General features: G+C 43.5%; 1 protein-coding gene across 1 annotated transcript in view; it reads left to right on the top strand.

Annotated features, from left to right (window-relative positions):
- The window catches only part of LOC144109865 (uncharacterized), a 127,522-nt gene that overhangs the window by 955 nt on the left and 109,351 nt on the right, over positions 1-17,216 (top strand). Inside the window, exon 2 of the mRNA XM_077642638.1 lies at positions 1,670-1,903. Within this exon, the coding sequence (XP_077498764.1) occupies positions 1,670-1,903 (234 nt within the window). The remainder of the gene's footprint in view (positions 1-1,669; positions 1,904-17,216) is intronic.

Here is a 17,216-nt window from a genome sequence, read left to right on the forward strand (position 1 = left end):
TTAACAAGCCTGCTAGTTAGCACGTGTTAGCTGTATTCTGATGCGCTACACCGTTCGCAATGCTATGCAATAACAGGCGCTGTTATTACTCAAAAAGGCTTTTTTTTTTTTAAATTAGGAAAGCCTTAGGTGAAACACCCTGTGTAGCCTATAGACGTCTACGTGGAATTGCAACGCATGCCCACTACGGGAGCCCCAGTTACGTGTTTGTTTCGTTTTCCACGCGCCACTCGCGCATCTATTGGCTAAACGCGATCATGTCGCTATGGAGTATTCATGCATTGCAGAGAAGCCGACATCTCTACGCTTTTTAGCGCTCGGCTTTCTTTTTGCCCGAGTGCACTTTTTCGCTGAAAAATTATTATTGCATTAAATACAAGGTTTCATAACAAGTGTTTTCTTCTCGTTGAAAACGGAGCATAAGCAAATTCTGATGCGTACAATAAATGGCGCATCCATTCCTCCCTCATCCCCCCTCCGAGTATTCTGTTAACTTTTAGTGATAGGCCTCTGTGCAGTTGGCGCACTACTGGCAAGCTTTTAACTCTGTGAGGCAGTATTTTTTCTGGAAATAAAGCGAGTTCGGCAGCCTAAAATAAGCTGTTTTTTCGCGCTTCCTCTGCAACCGCTGCGCATTGCAAGCCGTCTTCTGCGGCTTTCCTTCGTAACTTTGTTGCTTTGGACAGCAAAATGCCGGATATCTGCCACATAGCATCATATGCAGCTGCCTTAGCGCGGCACTTGTTTAATCCACGGGAGTCCCGGTATCATTGATAACGAACAACAGTAGCATTCACGCGTTTGCAACCGCTTTGAAGTCGCTGTAATCTATATTTAGAGCAATGCTCGACTTCATTCAGGGCCGGTGACTGACTCCGATTGGCTATAAACTTATAAAACAGAGTACTCGGCACCGTTTAAGTTTAATTGCTTTGGTAGAGAGAGCCGTCGGCCTGAGTATACAGAAATGAGCAAAACGTTGAATGAGCGCTTCGTCGATTACTCAAGGAATAATTATTCTTCGGAAACGTTTGGAATAACGCAACCTTTGCTTGAACTGCACTCACTTCTCCCCTCACCCCCTCCTCTTAAATCCCACCCTGCCTACCTGACTCCTGCACCTCCGCCATAAGACTTTTCTGGCTTGTAACGATCTTTCTGAATGAATCCCCTGGTTGCCTGATGACTCTGACCCTTTGCAACGACGCGGAACATGAATTAACCTCCCCGTACCCAATTTGAATCGTTTTTCTGAATATCCGGCATTTGAATTCTAAATCATCGACAAGAGTAAAAAAAATAGCTTAACCGGAAATTGCGGCACAATGCAGTGCGAGTTACCGCTTATCCTGTGACATCGTAGATACCCACAGTACTCCATACTAACGACAGTGTTCGTTCGGTCAATGAGAGTTTATTTTGCGACCCTTCAGGAATATAGCTCTTTCTCCGCAGCGATTTGGGCGTGAGCTCTGCATGAGCTTAATTCTGGTAATTTAAAGCGGTGACAGATGTCACCGTCATTGATAGGGCCGGCGACTAAGACTAAGCCATCTTATTCAATTCAGCGCAAACACTTGAGTGTTCGACTTTATGGAGCTTTATTTGCCGCTGCTTGCTCCTTGTAAATCGAGTGGACTTAAATATACATTCACCATTGGCAACGCAGTATAATATGAACCCATCTAAGGACCTAGCGGCCAAATTTGGCTGCATTGTCAATGACAGTGACACCTTGGCGGCCTGCTTCTCGAACGCCAGCCTCGAGGCGCTCCTGTCTACCGCAAAGGACAGGGAGCTGCGCTTCACACCGGAGTGGGTCGCTTACTCGCTCTCGCTAGGCTTCAGCGAAAGGAGGCTTCCCATAATGAATGACGTTCTCACCGGCGCCGACGTTGATCAGGTGAGCGGACGTGACGTCCTTGCACCTGAAGCAAGGGTCGAGGGGCGGACGTGGCAAACTGCTGGTTACGTATCGTCACCAATGGCACTTCACATGCTTGTTCAGAGGCTATTTGTACTTTTTATAATAGACTGCTTAGTTAGACTCTGATAGGAAAGTTAGACTCTGATAGGAAGTTAGACTCTGATAGGAACTGGTAACACATCTCACAGGCCAGCCTATAGACGATCTTTTTTTTTAATTTTTAACAGCGCTCGTGTGTGCCGTTTCTTCGTGTGTCCGTGTTTCATCGCGCTGTTTCTTCGTTTAATATATGTGTGGTGCCAGAAGTACCTTGCAGGAACGTGCTCGGTCCCACCATTGGCGCACATTGCAAAGTTTCCCTCTGAGTAATACTTGTTGGGGAGGGCGGAAGGGGGGGGGGGGGGGCTAGCTGGTGCATGTTTCTAGAAAAGGGTTGTAGCGCCGAACAAGACAACACATAGCAAACGATACGGGACAGGCGCAACTTTCAACTGTTTATTCACTGCGAGTGCGAATTAATATAAGAATAACAATCAAGGTGGGTAGCAAGAACCACACATGCGCGCGAAGGTTTTACAAAAAAAAAGTAGATAAAGGTAGGTGAAGCACACAGGTATTTCACCCCCCCCCCCTCCCCTGTGTCTAAAAAGCAGTTTCATTGTTATAAATGGTGACAGATTGGACATTAACACAATCAATACAGTTGGTTTTAATATAGCAGGCCTCCAACAGTTCACGGGCTGTCTGATCCTTACTTCTGTTTAAAACATTCGCATCTTTCAGCCTTGCTGCACACTAAATCTTTCTTTCGTCTCTGCAGGCTTTACAATTATGCGGCAAACGTGAGCCAGTACCATTTTGTAAATCCCGATTATGTTCTGCTAATCAGTCACTAATACAGCGACTGGTTTGTCCGATGTACTTCTTTCCGCACGTGAGAGGGATCTGATAAACGACTCCCACAGCACATTTAACAAGCGGAGCTGCATGTCTCGTTTTACATTCAGTTTTGTTTACCTTGTGGGGATCAGTTTTAACGCACAAGGTAGCCAGTCTCTTTGGGGCGGAAAAAACCACAGGCACCTGATATTTTATTGCCACATGCTTCAAATTGTGCGCCACCTTATGGGTGTACGGAATGACAACCGATGTATTTTTACTTTTGGTGCCCTCATCTTGATCACGTTTTTTACTGTGACCTTTCTTCAATTTTCGCAGCAATGCTTCAGCCACTCCGTTTAAGATTGACGTTGGAAAGCCTGCTTTTTCCAACATCCGAATGTGGGTTTGAAAGCTTTCCTCCGCTTTATGGCAACATGATTTCTTCAACGACGCTTCCAGGCACATCTGAGCAACGGCGCGCTTTGGTGTCTTTGAGTGGGAAGAATCATAGGGCATTTATAATTTTTGTGCGCGAGGGCGATACATCTAGCAAAAACTTTGGTCTTTAAGGGGGATGTGAATGTCTAAAAACTGCAATAAATTGCCTTGGACAAGCTCATGGGTGAATTCCAAACCTGTTCCAAGTAGTTTAAAACCAGATAAAACTTCTTCCACTGTTTCTGGGTAAGATGAGGAGACCTGTTTCTTTAAAATAATTAAAAAATCGTCAACATATCTAAAAGTTTTCAGCACTTTGACTTCGTCAAAAGTCTCCGCCAATGACCTGTCCATCTGCGATAGTGTTAGTTTTTCCCCCTCTCTCCTATGGAAGAGAAGTGGGAAGGGGCACGTAGAACGAAGACGTGCTCGTGTTCGTCTCAGGCAACGAGCGATGCTGACTGCTAATGCGGACGCTCCGCTCCCTTCAGTAATGGTACTGGAAAATATCTATTTTCAGTTTCCCAGCAACGATAGGCCTTATCGGGCAAAGAGATTAAGTACTAACCAGGAAAGGTATCGGGGAAGAAGAGATGATTTATCCGGTACTGCTGACCGCACGTGCACAGTAGGAATTCAGAGAATGGCACTGAAAAAAGTTGAGGATAAAAGTTAATGGAGAATACCTTAGTTGTTGATGCTTTAAAGTAACTAAAGGGACTAATTTCACAGCATGATTGAGGACCTACACGGGCAAAGCAGGACGGTGGGTCTAAGAACAAGTACGCAGAAAAGTAATTTTATACAGTCTCTGAAGGAAACAGGAGTTTTCGAAAGGTTGCGACGCGCTGGAAATGTTTAAGGAATACACCTACTTAAGGCAGTGACTGCAGATTTAGCCCATGAGAGCCCAATAACCAGAACAGTAAGGCTGGGGTTGGAGTGCATTTGGCAGATACTCTGAGATCATGAATGGCAGTTTACCAATATCCCTGTAGAGGAAAGTGCCTAACAGCTGCAGCACACCAATACTCACGTATGGGGCAGAAACGTGGAGACTAGCGGACAGACATTTCCAATATTCTCAGAAAAAAGTTTTGAATATTGAAAAATTGTAAGGCACTGGTATAGAAATATTGAAGGTAACGGTCCATTATTCTTCATCACCATCATCATCATCGTAACGTTCCCCTCGCTCGCGTCGAGCAGTTAAGACTGTCATGCAGTTAAGACTGTTTTGCAGTCGGTGGCGGGCGTTTGGCTGGTGCTGATCACAGCTTTATTGCAGGTAGCACCTACACAGCGGCCCCAGATCTACAAGCCAGACGCGATCTACAAGGACGAAGCGGACGGTATCACCTGCGATACGTGTCACCTTTGATGCAAGACGGAGCATGCCTGGAAAACCACTGCGCAGCGTGGTCACTATCACCAGGGCATCGTGCTGAGCGCTTCCTGCCCCACCCCCGCCAAATTCCAGGAGAATAAAAGGCGCCGTCAACGAGCACTGCGCGCAGTCGGTGGCGGGCGTTGGCTGGTGCTGATCACAGCTTTATTGCAGGTGAGAGTTGTATTTTTTTGCACTCTCGATTTTGCCTTTTGCCCACCACCGACTGCGTTTCTGTTTCATCGTGTTATTTGTGACTATGTCAACTTGTTGCAAATGTTATGAAGCATTGCCCTCCGCAGGGAATTAACATGTTCTGGGTGTAACAAGTTGTTTCATTTAAAAAAAATGTTCAGGGGTTACTGCAAAGTCTGCTGCCAGCAGAGGGTTTGAAGCGTACGCCGACTGGCGCTGTCTGCAGTGTGATTGACAGAGTAGTACGGATTCAGAAAATGAAAAGTCGAGCTCGTCAAGAACTCTTGAGGAGCTCTTTGACAAGATAGAGACCTTGTTGCCAATTAAGGACGCCATCAGCTCACTTTCTCGAAGAGTGGATGAGTTATTGTTGCTGAAAACTAATGTTGAGTCGCTAGAAGAATCAGTAAAAAGTATACACGCTTCTATTTCTGTCTTCTCGGAGAAATATGACGACTTAGTTAAATCCACTGCTAACCAACAGACCACAATCCAGAAGCTTCAAGATGAAGTGCTTACTCTGAACACCACAGTGGCGGGCCAAAATGAACTACTACACCTTCAGAAAGGAATTAACGACATGGAGCAATATAGCAGGCTGAAGAACTTAGAAATACAGGGGTTCTCTCTTAAGCAAGGTGAGCAGGTGTCTGACGCGCTAAAGAACTTAGCAGAGAAGCTGAAAGTTGAGCTAACTGACTCAGATATTGAAGCAACTCATTGTCTCCCGCAGAAAAAAGACAAAAAACCAATTCTGCTGGTGAGATTCACTTCTGTCGCTGCGAAAGAAAAATGGATGAGTCATCGAAGCCAGATCATGCCCCTAGTGGAAAAAGGGGAGCTATCTGAAATATACTTTAACGACAACCTTACCACATCAAAGAGGAAACTACTTTGGGAGGCTAAGCAGAAAGGCAAGGCAAATAACTTTAAATTTGTTTGGGTCAAACATGGAAAAATATTTGCTAGGAAGACCGAAGCCTCTTCTATTTTTCGAATCCATGATCCTACCGGTTTAGATCAACTACTTTGAATCATGAACTCTACCTTTTCCCATTGCGCCAATATTGATGAATTTTGTAGCTTAGTCTCGCCAAAGGAGGACGGGTTCAGTGTACTTCATGTAAACATACGTAGCTTGCGAAAACATTGGAATGAATTTTTGGCTGTTGTTGACAACTCTAAAAATACTATTGATGCATTTGTACTTACCAAAATTAACATCCCTTCCACACTTCTCTCCTCTTTTTCGTTACCCAGCTACTCTAGTTTCTCTTTCACACGCTCAAATCGGCCAGGCGGTGGAATTCTTGTTTTTGTTCATAGCAAATGGAATGCCTGCCCTTTACAATCCAAATTCTGCTTTGCTGAGTGCGTTGCATTGCAGATACCATTCGTAAGTTCGGAGGTTACTCTACTAGGATTTTACAGGCCTCCTTCCCAAAATGTGAAAGAATTTCTGAGCTCGACAATTTTTTGGGCTCCCTATTGCCAAATCATTCTATATGCCTCACAGGAGACTTCAATATTGACACCTTGTCACCAGCACGTTCATTTGTTCGCGAGTACCTAAATATCTTGGCAGAACATGGTATTGAACCAGCGATAAAAGACTACACAAGAGAAGAGTACCTGGGACATCATTTCGTAGCTTCTTGTATTGATCGCATCAATATAAGAGCTCCATTTGCCGAGTCATTCTCTTCGGTAATTACATATAAACTTTCTGATCATTACTTTGTAGGTTCTCATATTCTTTTTCTTTCTTTAAATAAATCATACCCCAATAAGGAGCGAATTTCATATACAGACACTGCCACATTTGATAACCTTATAGCCAATTTTAACTGGGTCTCTTTCCTCGAGGAAGTTAATTCTTTTAACGTGTATGACAGGTTTGTGCAGGTTGTCAGTTCTATAATAGCCTCATCACAAGAGGTCAAAGTGATCAAAAAACGCAACCCAAACCTTCCTTGGTTAACAAGTGACATTCTGAAGGCCATTGAAGAAAAAGACGCCCTTTGGACACGTTGCAAGCGTAGTCCCAACAACACACGCCTCAAAGATAATTTCAGGTTGCTTAGAAATAAAGTCACTGCCATGATTCTAGCTTCGAAACGTAACTATTACAATTCGGCTTTCCGTAACAACCAACACTCTTCACGTAAAACCTGGTCAACTATCAATTGCCTTTTTGGACGAAACCCGAAACAATCCATTAGCGATTAATTTGCCAATTCCTTCAAAGATTTGCCCTCTGCGGCCTCTGAGTTTAATACATTTTTCTCTCAGGTTTCCAGGAAGTCTCCTTTATCCCACTATGAGGTTCCACGGTCTTTGTATTGCACAGCTTCTTCAGATTTTCTCCCGACTATTACACCCCAGGACCTTCATAGAATAATCTTTAGCTTCAATTCGACGAAAGCTGCAGGTATTGACAATTTAAGAATGAATGACCTCCAACGGAATTTTAGGAATTTGCAGTCGGTACTTCTTTTTATGTTGAACCGTTTCATTACTGAGTGCTTCATTCCACACAATTTAAAAGTTGCCATAGTTAAACCATTACAAAAAAGTGGTTCTTTAAAAGATATTGAAAATTACAGGCCTATTTCAATTCTACCTGCGATTGCGCAGATTCTTGAAAAGCACCTATTCCAAGTTATGTACAGTTTTGTTTTCACGAATAATATCCTATCAGAGGCACAGTTTGGTTTCATTGAAGGTAAAGGAACTGATTTGTTATTAGAAACTTTTACTAGTATTATTTACTTATGTTTTGATAATAACCAATTCGCATGTGGTCTGTTTTTGGACGCTAGCAAAGCTTTCGATTGTGTTCGGCATGACCTACTGCTTGAGAAACTTGATGTCATGGGGTTTAGGGGTCCTTTTAATAATTTGCTGAAAGTCTATTTTTCTAATCGGGCTCAAGTTGTTGAAATCAGCGGGCATCGAAGTTCTGAATCATTTCTGTTGGCAGGTGTTCCACAGGGGTCTGTTTTATTGCCTTTGCTTTTCAATTTATTTGTAAATGATTTATCAAATGCTGTGACAGAATGTTATGTTTTTCAATACGCCGATGACACGTTATTGTTGTCAACAAATGCTTGGTTGCTTCTGGCCATGGAGGCTCTTAGAACAGATGTGATGCATGTTATGGACTGGTTCTTAAATAATTCGATTTACATTAATCAACAAAAAAGTAAACTCATTTGTTTTTATAATTCTCATAAAAAGCTTTCATTTTGCTGAACCATTGTTTTACATTGTTCGCATTGTCTTACTTCTTGCATTTCTATTAATTTTTCAAAGTGTCAAGTACCTTGGTATCCTTTTTGTAGAGATATGTCTTGGAATAGTCATCTTACCGTAGTATGTAACAAGGTTCGTGGTTTATCATGTGTACTATACAATGTTCGATATTTATTACCTTTTCAGATTGGCAAGCTTGTTGCGCATGCTCTTATTTATGGTATCCTCAGATATGGAGTCACTGTGTATTATCATTGCTCAAAAACTTGGCGAATGAAATTAAATGCCATACTAAGGAACATCCTTCGATACGTGGCATACAACACGGATGCTTCACCTGACTGCAATTTGTTTTCGCTTTTACAGCTGCCCTCTTTTGATGCCCTCTTCCATCATGTAGTTATTCGTGCTCACTTTTGGGAGAGCGAATTTTTGGTTCCTTTCATTCCTGTTCGTTCTTTTCGACATCACCGCCGTTTTACGGTACCTCGCTCCTACACTCATTATGGCCACTTCACTCGTAATTATTACATACCCAAAATTTTTAATTCTTTGCCTGATTCGATCTTTTCAGCTTCTTCGCTGCCACAATTAAGGCACTTCTTAAAAACCCATATGTCGGTTATGTAATCTGCTTTCTTTTTCCTGTTTGCTTTTCATATTAAAGTTTATCATTGTTTGCTTGCTTGTCACGCCTGTTTTTCATATATATGTCATTCACCGACTGCCGAGTACTACCCGACAAGCCTTTATGGCTTGGGCAGACATGTCCTAAGAATTGTAAATGTGCTGTCTGAAAATAAAGGTGTTTATTATTATTATTATTATTATTATTATCATTATTATTATTATTATTATTATTATTATTATTATTATTATTATTATTATTATTATTATTATTATTATTATTATTATTATTATTATTATTATTATTATTATTATTATTATTATTATTATTATTTGAGGTTCAGTGTGTTTCTCTAACAGTATGTTTAAAAGCTTTTATTTTAATGAAAAAGTGCATACCATTGTCTCCGAACGCTGGAGCTGCCCCGCTGCTGGGCACTGCCATACAAGCCATGTAGAGGCTTCGGCAGGCCCGGCAACATATATGTATTCCTTGAGGAGTAATAAAGATTTATTATTATTATTATTATTATTATTATTATTATTATTATTATTATTATTATTATTATTATTATTATTATTATTATTATTATTATTATTATTATTATTATTATTATTATTATTATTATTATTATTATTATTATTATTATAGAAAACCAATGAGGAACCTATTGACGATAGCAGCGCCTACGGGAGATCTTCGTATATAATGACCGTTATAGTGTAACCTTATAATGTATTGTCGCCGACAAACGTAGCGCGACTCAAAAATTGTCTTTTAATCGAACGGCCAAGCAGACCAGCAGCACGCACCCGAGCGGAAGCATCGCCTTCCTCGCTTCGTCACGAGCCAAGTTATGCCGCTGGGCCGCAGAGCGGCCCCGGCAGAATGTGAGCAGTGTGGCAATGCGCCCGTCCTGTAAAGACGCATCGCCTTGATGCCACCGTCAAGGGGAAAAGTGGTACAGAGGCACTGAAAGTGCAAAGGCGCGTGTGGCGTTGGTACTGAATGTTATCCCCGCAAGGGGCTAACGGGCGCAATACGGTTTCATGTGCGAGACGTGGACGACTTCAGACTTGGGCGGTCGAGAAGAGCGAACAGTTCCTGGCGGTAAGACTTCCTAGTTCACCTTCCTGAGTTGACGTAGCACCTCGTAGGGGCCGAAGTAGCGGCGCAGAAGCGTTTCGGAGTGCCCGCGCAAACGTATTGGGCTCCATACCCAGACGTGCTCGCCGGGCAATCACCACCCTGTGGCGGAGGTTGTAGCGCCGGGCGTCGATTTCCTGCTGGTGTCGAATTCGGTGTCTAGCAAGATGGCGAGCGGCTTCTGCGTAATGAACGAATTCTTGAACGCCCGCCACAGACAAGGGGGCAGAAGCGGGGAGCAGCATGATCAGGGCGTCACGGACATACACGAAACGGAACGGAGTGAAGCGCGTCGTTTCTTGGAGGGCGGTGGTATCGGCAAACATGATGTAAGGGAGTATTTCGTCTCAGTTGCAATAGTAATCATCGACATACATAGACATCTTATCTCCAATGGTCTTATTCAGCCCCTCAGTTAGTCCATTCGTTTGAGGATGGTAAGCAGTCGTTCCTGTATGACTGCTGCCACTGAGGCGCAGGACCTCATATATAAGAGCCTACGTAAACGCGGTTCCCCGGTCAATTAATACGCCCGTGAGGGCGCCGTGGCGAAACACAATGTGGTGGACAAAGAACTGTGCAATTTCAGCCGCGGTGCAACGGGCAATAGTCTTAGTCTCAAAGTAGCGGCTGGGGTAGTCAATGGCAACAACAATATACGGGTTACTCATGGAGGATACCAGAAATTGGCCTAGTAAGTCCATGCCTACCTGCTTAAATGGGATTTGCGGTGGATCAATTGGCTTCAGAAGGCCGGCCGGTTTTGTCGGTGGTATCTTCCGTCGTTGGCACTCACGACAGTTTCTAACATAGCGTTGGACAACCTCAGCGAGCCGAGGCCAGTAGTATTCGTTGCGCAGGCGTCCCAGTGTTCTGGACAAACCGAGGTGGCCTGAAGAAAGGCCGTAGTGGCATGCAGTGAGAACTTCCTGACGAAGCGCGGGTGGGGCTACAAGGAGATAAGCAGTTTCGGTCGGGCCGTAGACTGTCTTGTAGAGGACTCCATCTGGTAAGCAAAACGACGAGAGTCCGCTCGAGAAGAGTATAGGGGCGGAGATGGAGCGGCTCCTTCGAGGTACTCGATGAGAGGCGGCAGTCCGCCGTCGGTCCTCTGGTGTTGCGCAAGGGCGGATGTGGTGATAGCGCCTAGGAAAGCTGCATCGTTTTCGGACTCATCCGGTGAGCACGAAAGAGGAGTTCGGGAGAAACAGTCCGCATTGCTATGTTTCTGACCGGACGTATATTGGATTGTGACGTCGAACTCTTACAACCTAAGGCTCCAACGAGCAAGCAGCGTGGACGGATCTTTCATGTTCGCAAGCCAACACAAGGAGTGATGGTCGCTGACGACTCGAAACGGGTGGCTGTACAGGTTTCGGTCGAAATTGTCTTGGTCGGTGCCAAGCCAGATTGTTAACGCAACAGCGTAAAGGAGCGTCGGTGTCATCGGCGTCGTTTATCGTGGGTGAAAAATCCACAAAGAAAAAGGCCGCCACCATCTGGAAGACGTTTGAAGTAACGAGCGTTAGTTGTTAGGTTTACAAGATGAAGAAAGCAAAGAAGACCGCGCCGCTCGTCTCATGAAACGGAATGTAATGCCCTTTGAAACCGGGTGGTTTGCCACCAAGCTCGGATGGATGGATGGATGGATGGATGGATGGATGGATGGATGGATGGATGGATGGATGGATGGATGGATGGATGGATGGATGGATGGATGGATGGATGGATGGATGGATGGATGGATGGATGGATGGATGGATGGATGGATGGATGGATGGATGGATGGATGGATGGATGGATGGATGGATGGATGGATGGATGGATGGATGGATGGATGGATGGATGGATGGATGGATGGATGGATGGATGGATGGATGGATGGATGGATGGATGGATGGATGGATGGATGGATGGATGGATGGATGGATGGATGGATGGATGGATGGATGGATGGATGGATGGATGGATGGATGGATGGATGGATGGATGGATGGATGGATGGATGGATGGATGGATGGATGGATGGATGGATGGATGGATGGATGGATGGATGGATGGATGGATGGATGGATGGATGGATGGATGGATGGATGGATGGATGGATGGATGGATGGATGGATGGATGGATGGATGGATGGATGGATGGATGGATGGATGGATGGATGGATGGATGGATGGATGGATGGATGGATGGATGGATGGATGGATGGATGGATGGATGGATGGATGGATGGATGGATGGATGGATGGATGGATGGATGGATGGATGGATGGATGGATGGATGGATGGATGGATGGATGGATGGATGGATGGATGGATGGATGGATGGATGGATGGATGGATGGATGGATGGATGGATGGATGGATGGATGGATGGATGGATGGATGGATGGATGGATGGATGGATGGATGGATGGATGGATGGATGGATGGATGGATGGATGGATGGATGGATGGATAAGGCTTAACCCTTTAAATGACTTGAAATTTTACTCTTCTCTTGATTTTAGCCACAAATCAGATAACGTTCGCTTGGTTACATCTACCCGCTTAAAATCTACCTTCCCTTCACTGTCCTTAAACCCCAGTGCCCTGGATAAATCAGCCCCGCTGCTTTCCACTGTAGGGTGGAGCCCGTTACAGAAAAGTATCGTGTTCAGCCATTTCCTCATCTCCGCACGCAACGCACAACGTGTCTATGTCGTGGTACCTGACTCTATATGTCTTAGTCCGCAAAACTCCCGTCCTGACCTTAAACAACAAGGAGCTTCCCCTACAATCATTATAGATATTTTCTTTGGCAATTTCCTATATGTTCCAAGTGCCAATTTCGTCGGCATCCCTGTTTTCCACAGAACTCTGTTTCTTTAACCTTTTTCTTAAGCGACCATTGCTTATTTGTCCCCACCTGCTGTCCAGGTATTTCCTTGTCAATTTTCTAGTTCGCTTTCTCCGTTTCGTGTCAGCATTCCTTCTGTACAGGTATCTGAAAACTTTCGTAGCCGACTGCCTTTCCCCATTTTTCCCAATCGCTCCTCAAATGCTATCTCACTGCTAGCTTCTCTGTCCTCGAACCACGCCCATCCCATATCACCCTGTACCCCCTGATTTGGTGTATTGCCTTGTGCTCTGAAAGCTAGCCTCCCTACGCCACGTTGTCTGATTTCTAACCTAACTTGCTTGAACATCTGGCCTTATGCACAGGAACGCATTGCCGAAAGTCAGACTAGGAACCATCACTCCTTTCCATATCCCTCTTACCACTTCATTACACAGTGCCCTATTTTTCAAGACAGCTGCATTCCTACTAGCTTTATTCATTACATATTTTTCATGCTCTGTCAGATACTCAGCACTGTTATTTATCCACCCCCCAAGATACTTGTACTCATTCGCTACTTTTAGCATGAACTCCTGTATTCTATGCTCGCCGCCCTCTTCATTAAATATCATGACTGCAGATTTTTCCTTACTATACTTGAAGCCTAATCTATCTCCCTTTGTACTGCATATGTCTACCAACTTCTGCAGGTCTTCCTTGTTATCAGCCATTATCACTATATCGTCCGCGTATATTAGTCCCGGTCATGTCTGTTTAATCAATTCCCCTTGCTTGAAAAAAGATAGGTTGAAGCCTAGTCCGCTCCCCTCTAGCTTGGTCTCCGACCCTTGCAGGTACAACATGAACCACAAAGGGGACAGAGGACATCCTTGTCTAAGCCCCCGCTGTATCTCTACAGGCCCTGATACATTTTTTTCCCAGTTTATGAGCACTCTGTTACCTCTATATATATCTTTTAAAAGATTAATTACTCCATTTTCCACATTCAATGCGCCCAGTATGTCCCACAAATGCTCCTGAGTAACGTTGTCATAGGCTCCCCTAATATCCATAAATGCTAGCAATAAGGGCCTATGTTCCTTTTCCGCAATTTCTATACACTGTGTCAATGAAAATAGATTGTCCTCCAACCTCCTTTGTTTCCGGAACCCATTCTGTAGTTCTCCTAACACCCCCTCGTTCTCCACCCAAGCCTGCAGTCTATCCTTTATAATCTGCATCACCACCCTGTAAACCACAGATATCACTGTTATGGGACGGTAGTTACGTCAGCTTTGTCCCCCTTTCCCTTATATATCATGTTCATTCTACTTAATCGCCATTCTTCGGGGACTTTCCCGTCCACTATCATTTTATTCACTACCTGTATTAATGTTTGTTTGGATTTTGGTCCTAGCTTCTTTATTAACTTAATCGGAATATCATCTGGTCTTGTTGACGTGCCACTGGGAACCTTCTTCTCTGCCCTTTCCCACTCTCTTTGCTCAAGTGAAGTTATTGCAGTAACCGGTCTATATTGCTTTGATAAATTGTGTGCAACATTTCTTTCCTTAAATTTTTCTGTCACCCTTGTTCCTATGTGTTGTATCGCTTCATCCTCTTCTAGTCGGATACCCTGATCTGTAACAATAAACCTTTGTTCTAGCCTAGTCTTATTACTCATTGCATGTATATGCTTCCAGAATTTTTTAGTTGCTTTTCTATCCTTTTAATTTACTTTTTACATACATTGGGCACCCTTTCTTCTAATTTTCTCATTAATCAAATAGGATGCTTCCCTTCTACACTTTATGAAGGTATCCCATTTTCTGTCTACTTCATCTTCTGAGGGTAGATGTGTAGGCCAGTTCTTTTCTTCCTTTTGTCTTGTGATTTTCATGCTTCCACATGCGGTCGACGGTTTTTTAACACTTCTGATATCTGTAGATTGTGACACGCATGATGAGCATTGCATAACGTTTTAAAGTCTGATTTCTGTAGATTGTGATTCGCATATCTTTCATGTGCATTGTTGTCAGTTAGGTCTTGTTATCTGTTGCTTTTCATTCCCCTTTTTTACTTGATTGTAGGATCACATGTGCCTCTGTCTTTATAAAGCCATGAAGTTTCAAATAAAATTTTAGTTGCAAGTACCGCCCTGTGTCGTCTTCTTTCTCTGTCCCGTGTCCGCTGCGGTGTCTAGCTCCTTCATCTTCTGGTTCCCCCTTCTTCTTGGCATATCTGTGTTCCCTGGACGCTTCCTGACGTTTCTCTATCGCCTTCTTGACCTCATCATTCCTCCAACTCTTGACTTTGCGTCTTTTCTCTTTTTGCTTGACTCGCACCTTAGCTAGCTCTAGCTCAAGTAATCGAGTTAATTTGGTAAAAGTATATTCTGTTTCATTTTCCTCAAAAAATCTTTCTCAATTTGTTTGGCTGCTGCTTCCTACTGCTTTTCTGAGTAAAAATTGCCCTTTGATTTTTCATCTCGATTCAGTCTTACATTGATTTCTCTTATGAAACCCAACTTGATACTTGTGTGGTCACTACTTGGACTTTTATTTATTTATTACATACTGCTGACTATTGGGTCCAAAAGGGGGCATTAGATTAAATACAAATAATAATGAACAAAACAGGAACAAACAAGTAAAATTATACAATTTTAGTCAATATGGTCTGTAAACTATCGTTCGAGTCCGATATTGCCCGAGGAAAAACGGAAAATTTAAACGTATCAGTTCGAGCAATATAGGGTGTGAGTGAGTCAGGATGATGATGTTGTCTTGTGTGGCGCGTTAATGCGGGCGTTATATAAGGTGATTTATTCATTTCAAGCTTGTTGTTAAAAAGAAGGGAAAGGAATTCAAGTCTCAACTGCTTTCGACTTGACTCAAGGGTAGGTATACAATTGTCTGCCATAATTTTAGAGGGAGAGTGACTTAGTGTGAGGATGCCATGAAATACATGCATAATCGAGTTTTGGTCTAGCAAATGAAAAGTAACAGAGTAATTTCAAATTAGTAGGCGCGTTCTTTAGTTTGTCTCTCAAGAAGCAGTTTGCGGAAAGCAGAACAAATATTATTAATAAGTGTGTTCAACGACAATGTTGGTGCCTAGGTAACACCCAAATATTTGTAGTTGATAGCTTCGCGTAGTGAAGAACCTAATGTACAGGAAAAAATAAGTGTTTTTTTTACGAGTGACACGAAAGCATACGGCTTTTTACGCGCTGAGAAGCATCCCCCATTCTCTGCACAACTTCGATATGCTGTTTAGGACTCTTTCAAGGACAGTCTGGTCATGTGGAAAGGTTATATCGTTATAGAGTACACAATCATCGGCAAACAGCCTAATATGCACACCGGAAGCTATGACGTTAACGATGTCATTAATGTACACTTGGCACAGCAGGGGGCCCAAAACAATACCTAGCAGTACCCCTGACGTGACTGAAAGAGCGGCCGAGCTATGTTCACCTATTGTGACGTATCGAGTCCGTTTGGTGAGGTACGCCATAATCCAGTTTACAAAAATATCAGGTATATGCCAATAATTTTAAGTTTCTGTATGTATTAATTTGTCGTGAGGAACCTTCTCGAACGCTTTAGTGAAGTCTAAAATTATGACATTCATTTAGCCATTATTATCAAGGGATAAAGCAAAATAGTGAATCACTGATGACAACAGTGTTATAGTTAAATAACCCTTCCTGAAGCCATGTTGGAATTCCGTGAGCACATTGTTTTCAGCCAGGAATTCCTTGATACAGTTGGCCACATTGTGCTCCAAGTGTTTTAAGCATTGTGAGGTCAAAGCAATAGGGCGATAATTTTGTAATTTTAAGCGATCCCCTTTTTTGAATATAAGAACAACGCGGGCCACCCTCCAGTGATCGGCAGCTGTCCCCTCAAGAGGGAAACAGAAAATTTTTACAAGAAATCTGGCGATAAGCTCAAGGTGTCCTTTTAGAAAGATGTTTTGGATTTCGTCACGGCCACAAGAAGTTTTTGCTTTCAGGTTTACCAGCATATTGACAATTCCAGCATAATAAATAAAATCCACATCAGATACCGCTCTTTCTTGAAAATTTGTCACGCACACATTTGATACTGAAAAGACGCTTCGAAAATACTCATTAAAATGCTGTGCTATGTCTTCATCCTTAGTTATCGGGGTGCCATCAATTAATATTTGTGGCCGCCGTGGTGGCTGAGTGGTTATGGCGCTCGGCTGCTGGCTCGTAAGACGCGGGTTCGATCCCGGCTGCGGCGGTCGAATTTCGATGGAGGAAATTCTAGAGGCCCGTGTAGTGTGCGATGTCAGTGCACGTTAAAGAACCACATGTGTCGAAATTTCAGGAGCCCTTCACTACGGCGTCTTTCATAGCCTGAGTAGCTTTGTTACCCAGATTCCCAAATTGGTTTCCGCCCACAAATTGGAACGGAGGACGGCCTTACTACTTTGGCTGCTGACGTGCTTGACCCCTCTCCGCAGAGTCACCTTGTACGAACCGTAATCGCTGCAGACATA

The sequence above is a fragment of the Amblyomma americanum genome, chromosome 11 (assembly GCF_052857255.1).
Source record: "Amblyomma americanum isolate KBUSLIRL-KWMA chromosome 11, ASM5285725v1, whole genome shotgun sequence".
NCBI classification, from domain to species: Eukaryota; Metazoa; Arthropoda; class Arachnida; order Ixodida; family Ixodidae; genus Amblyomma; species Amblyomma americanum.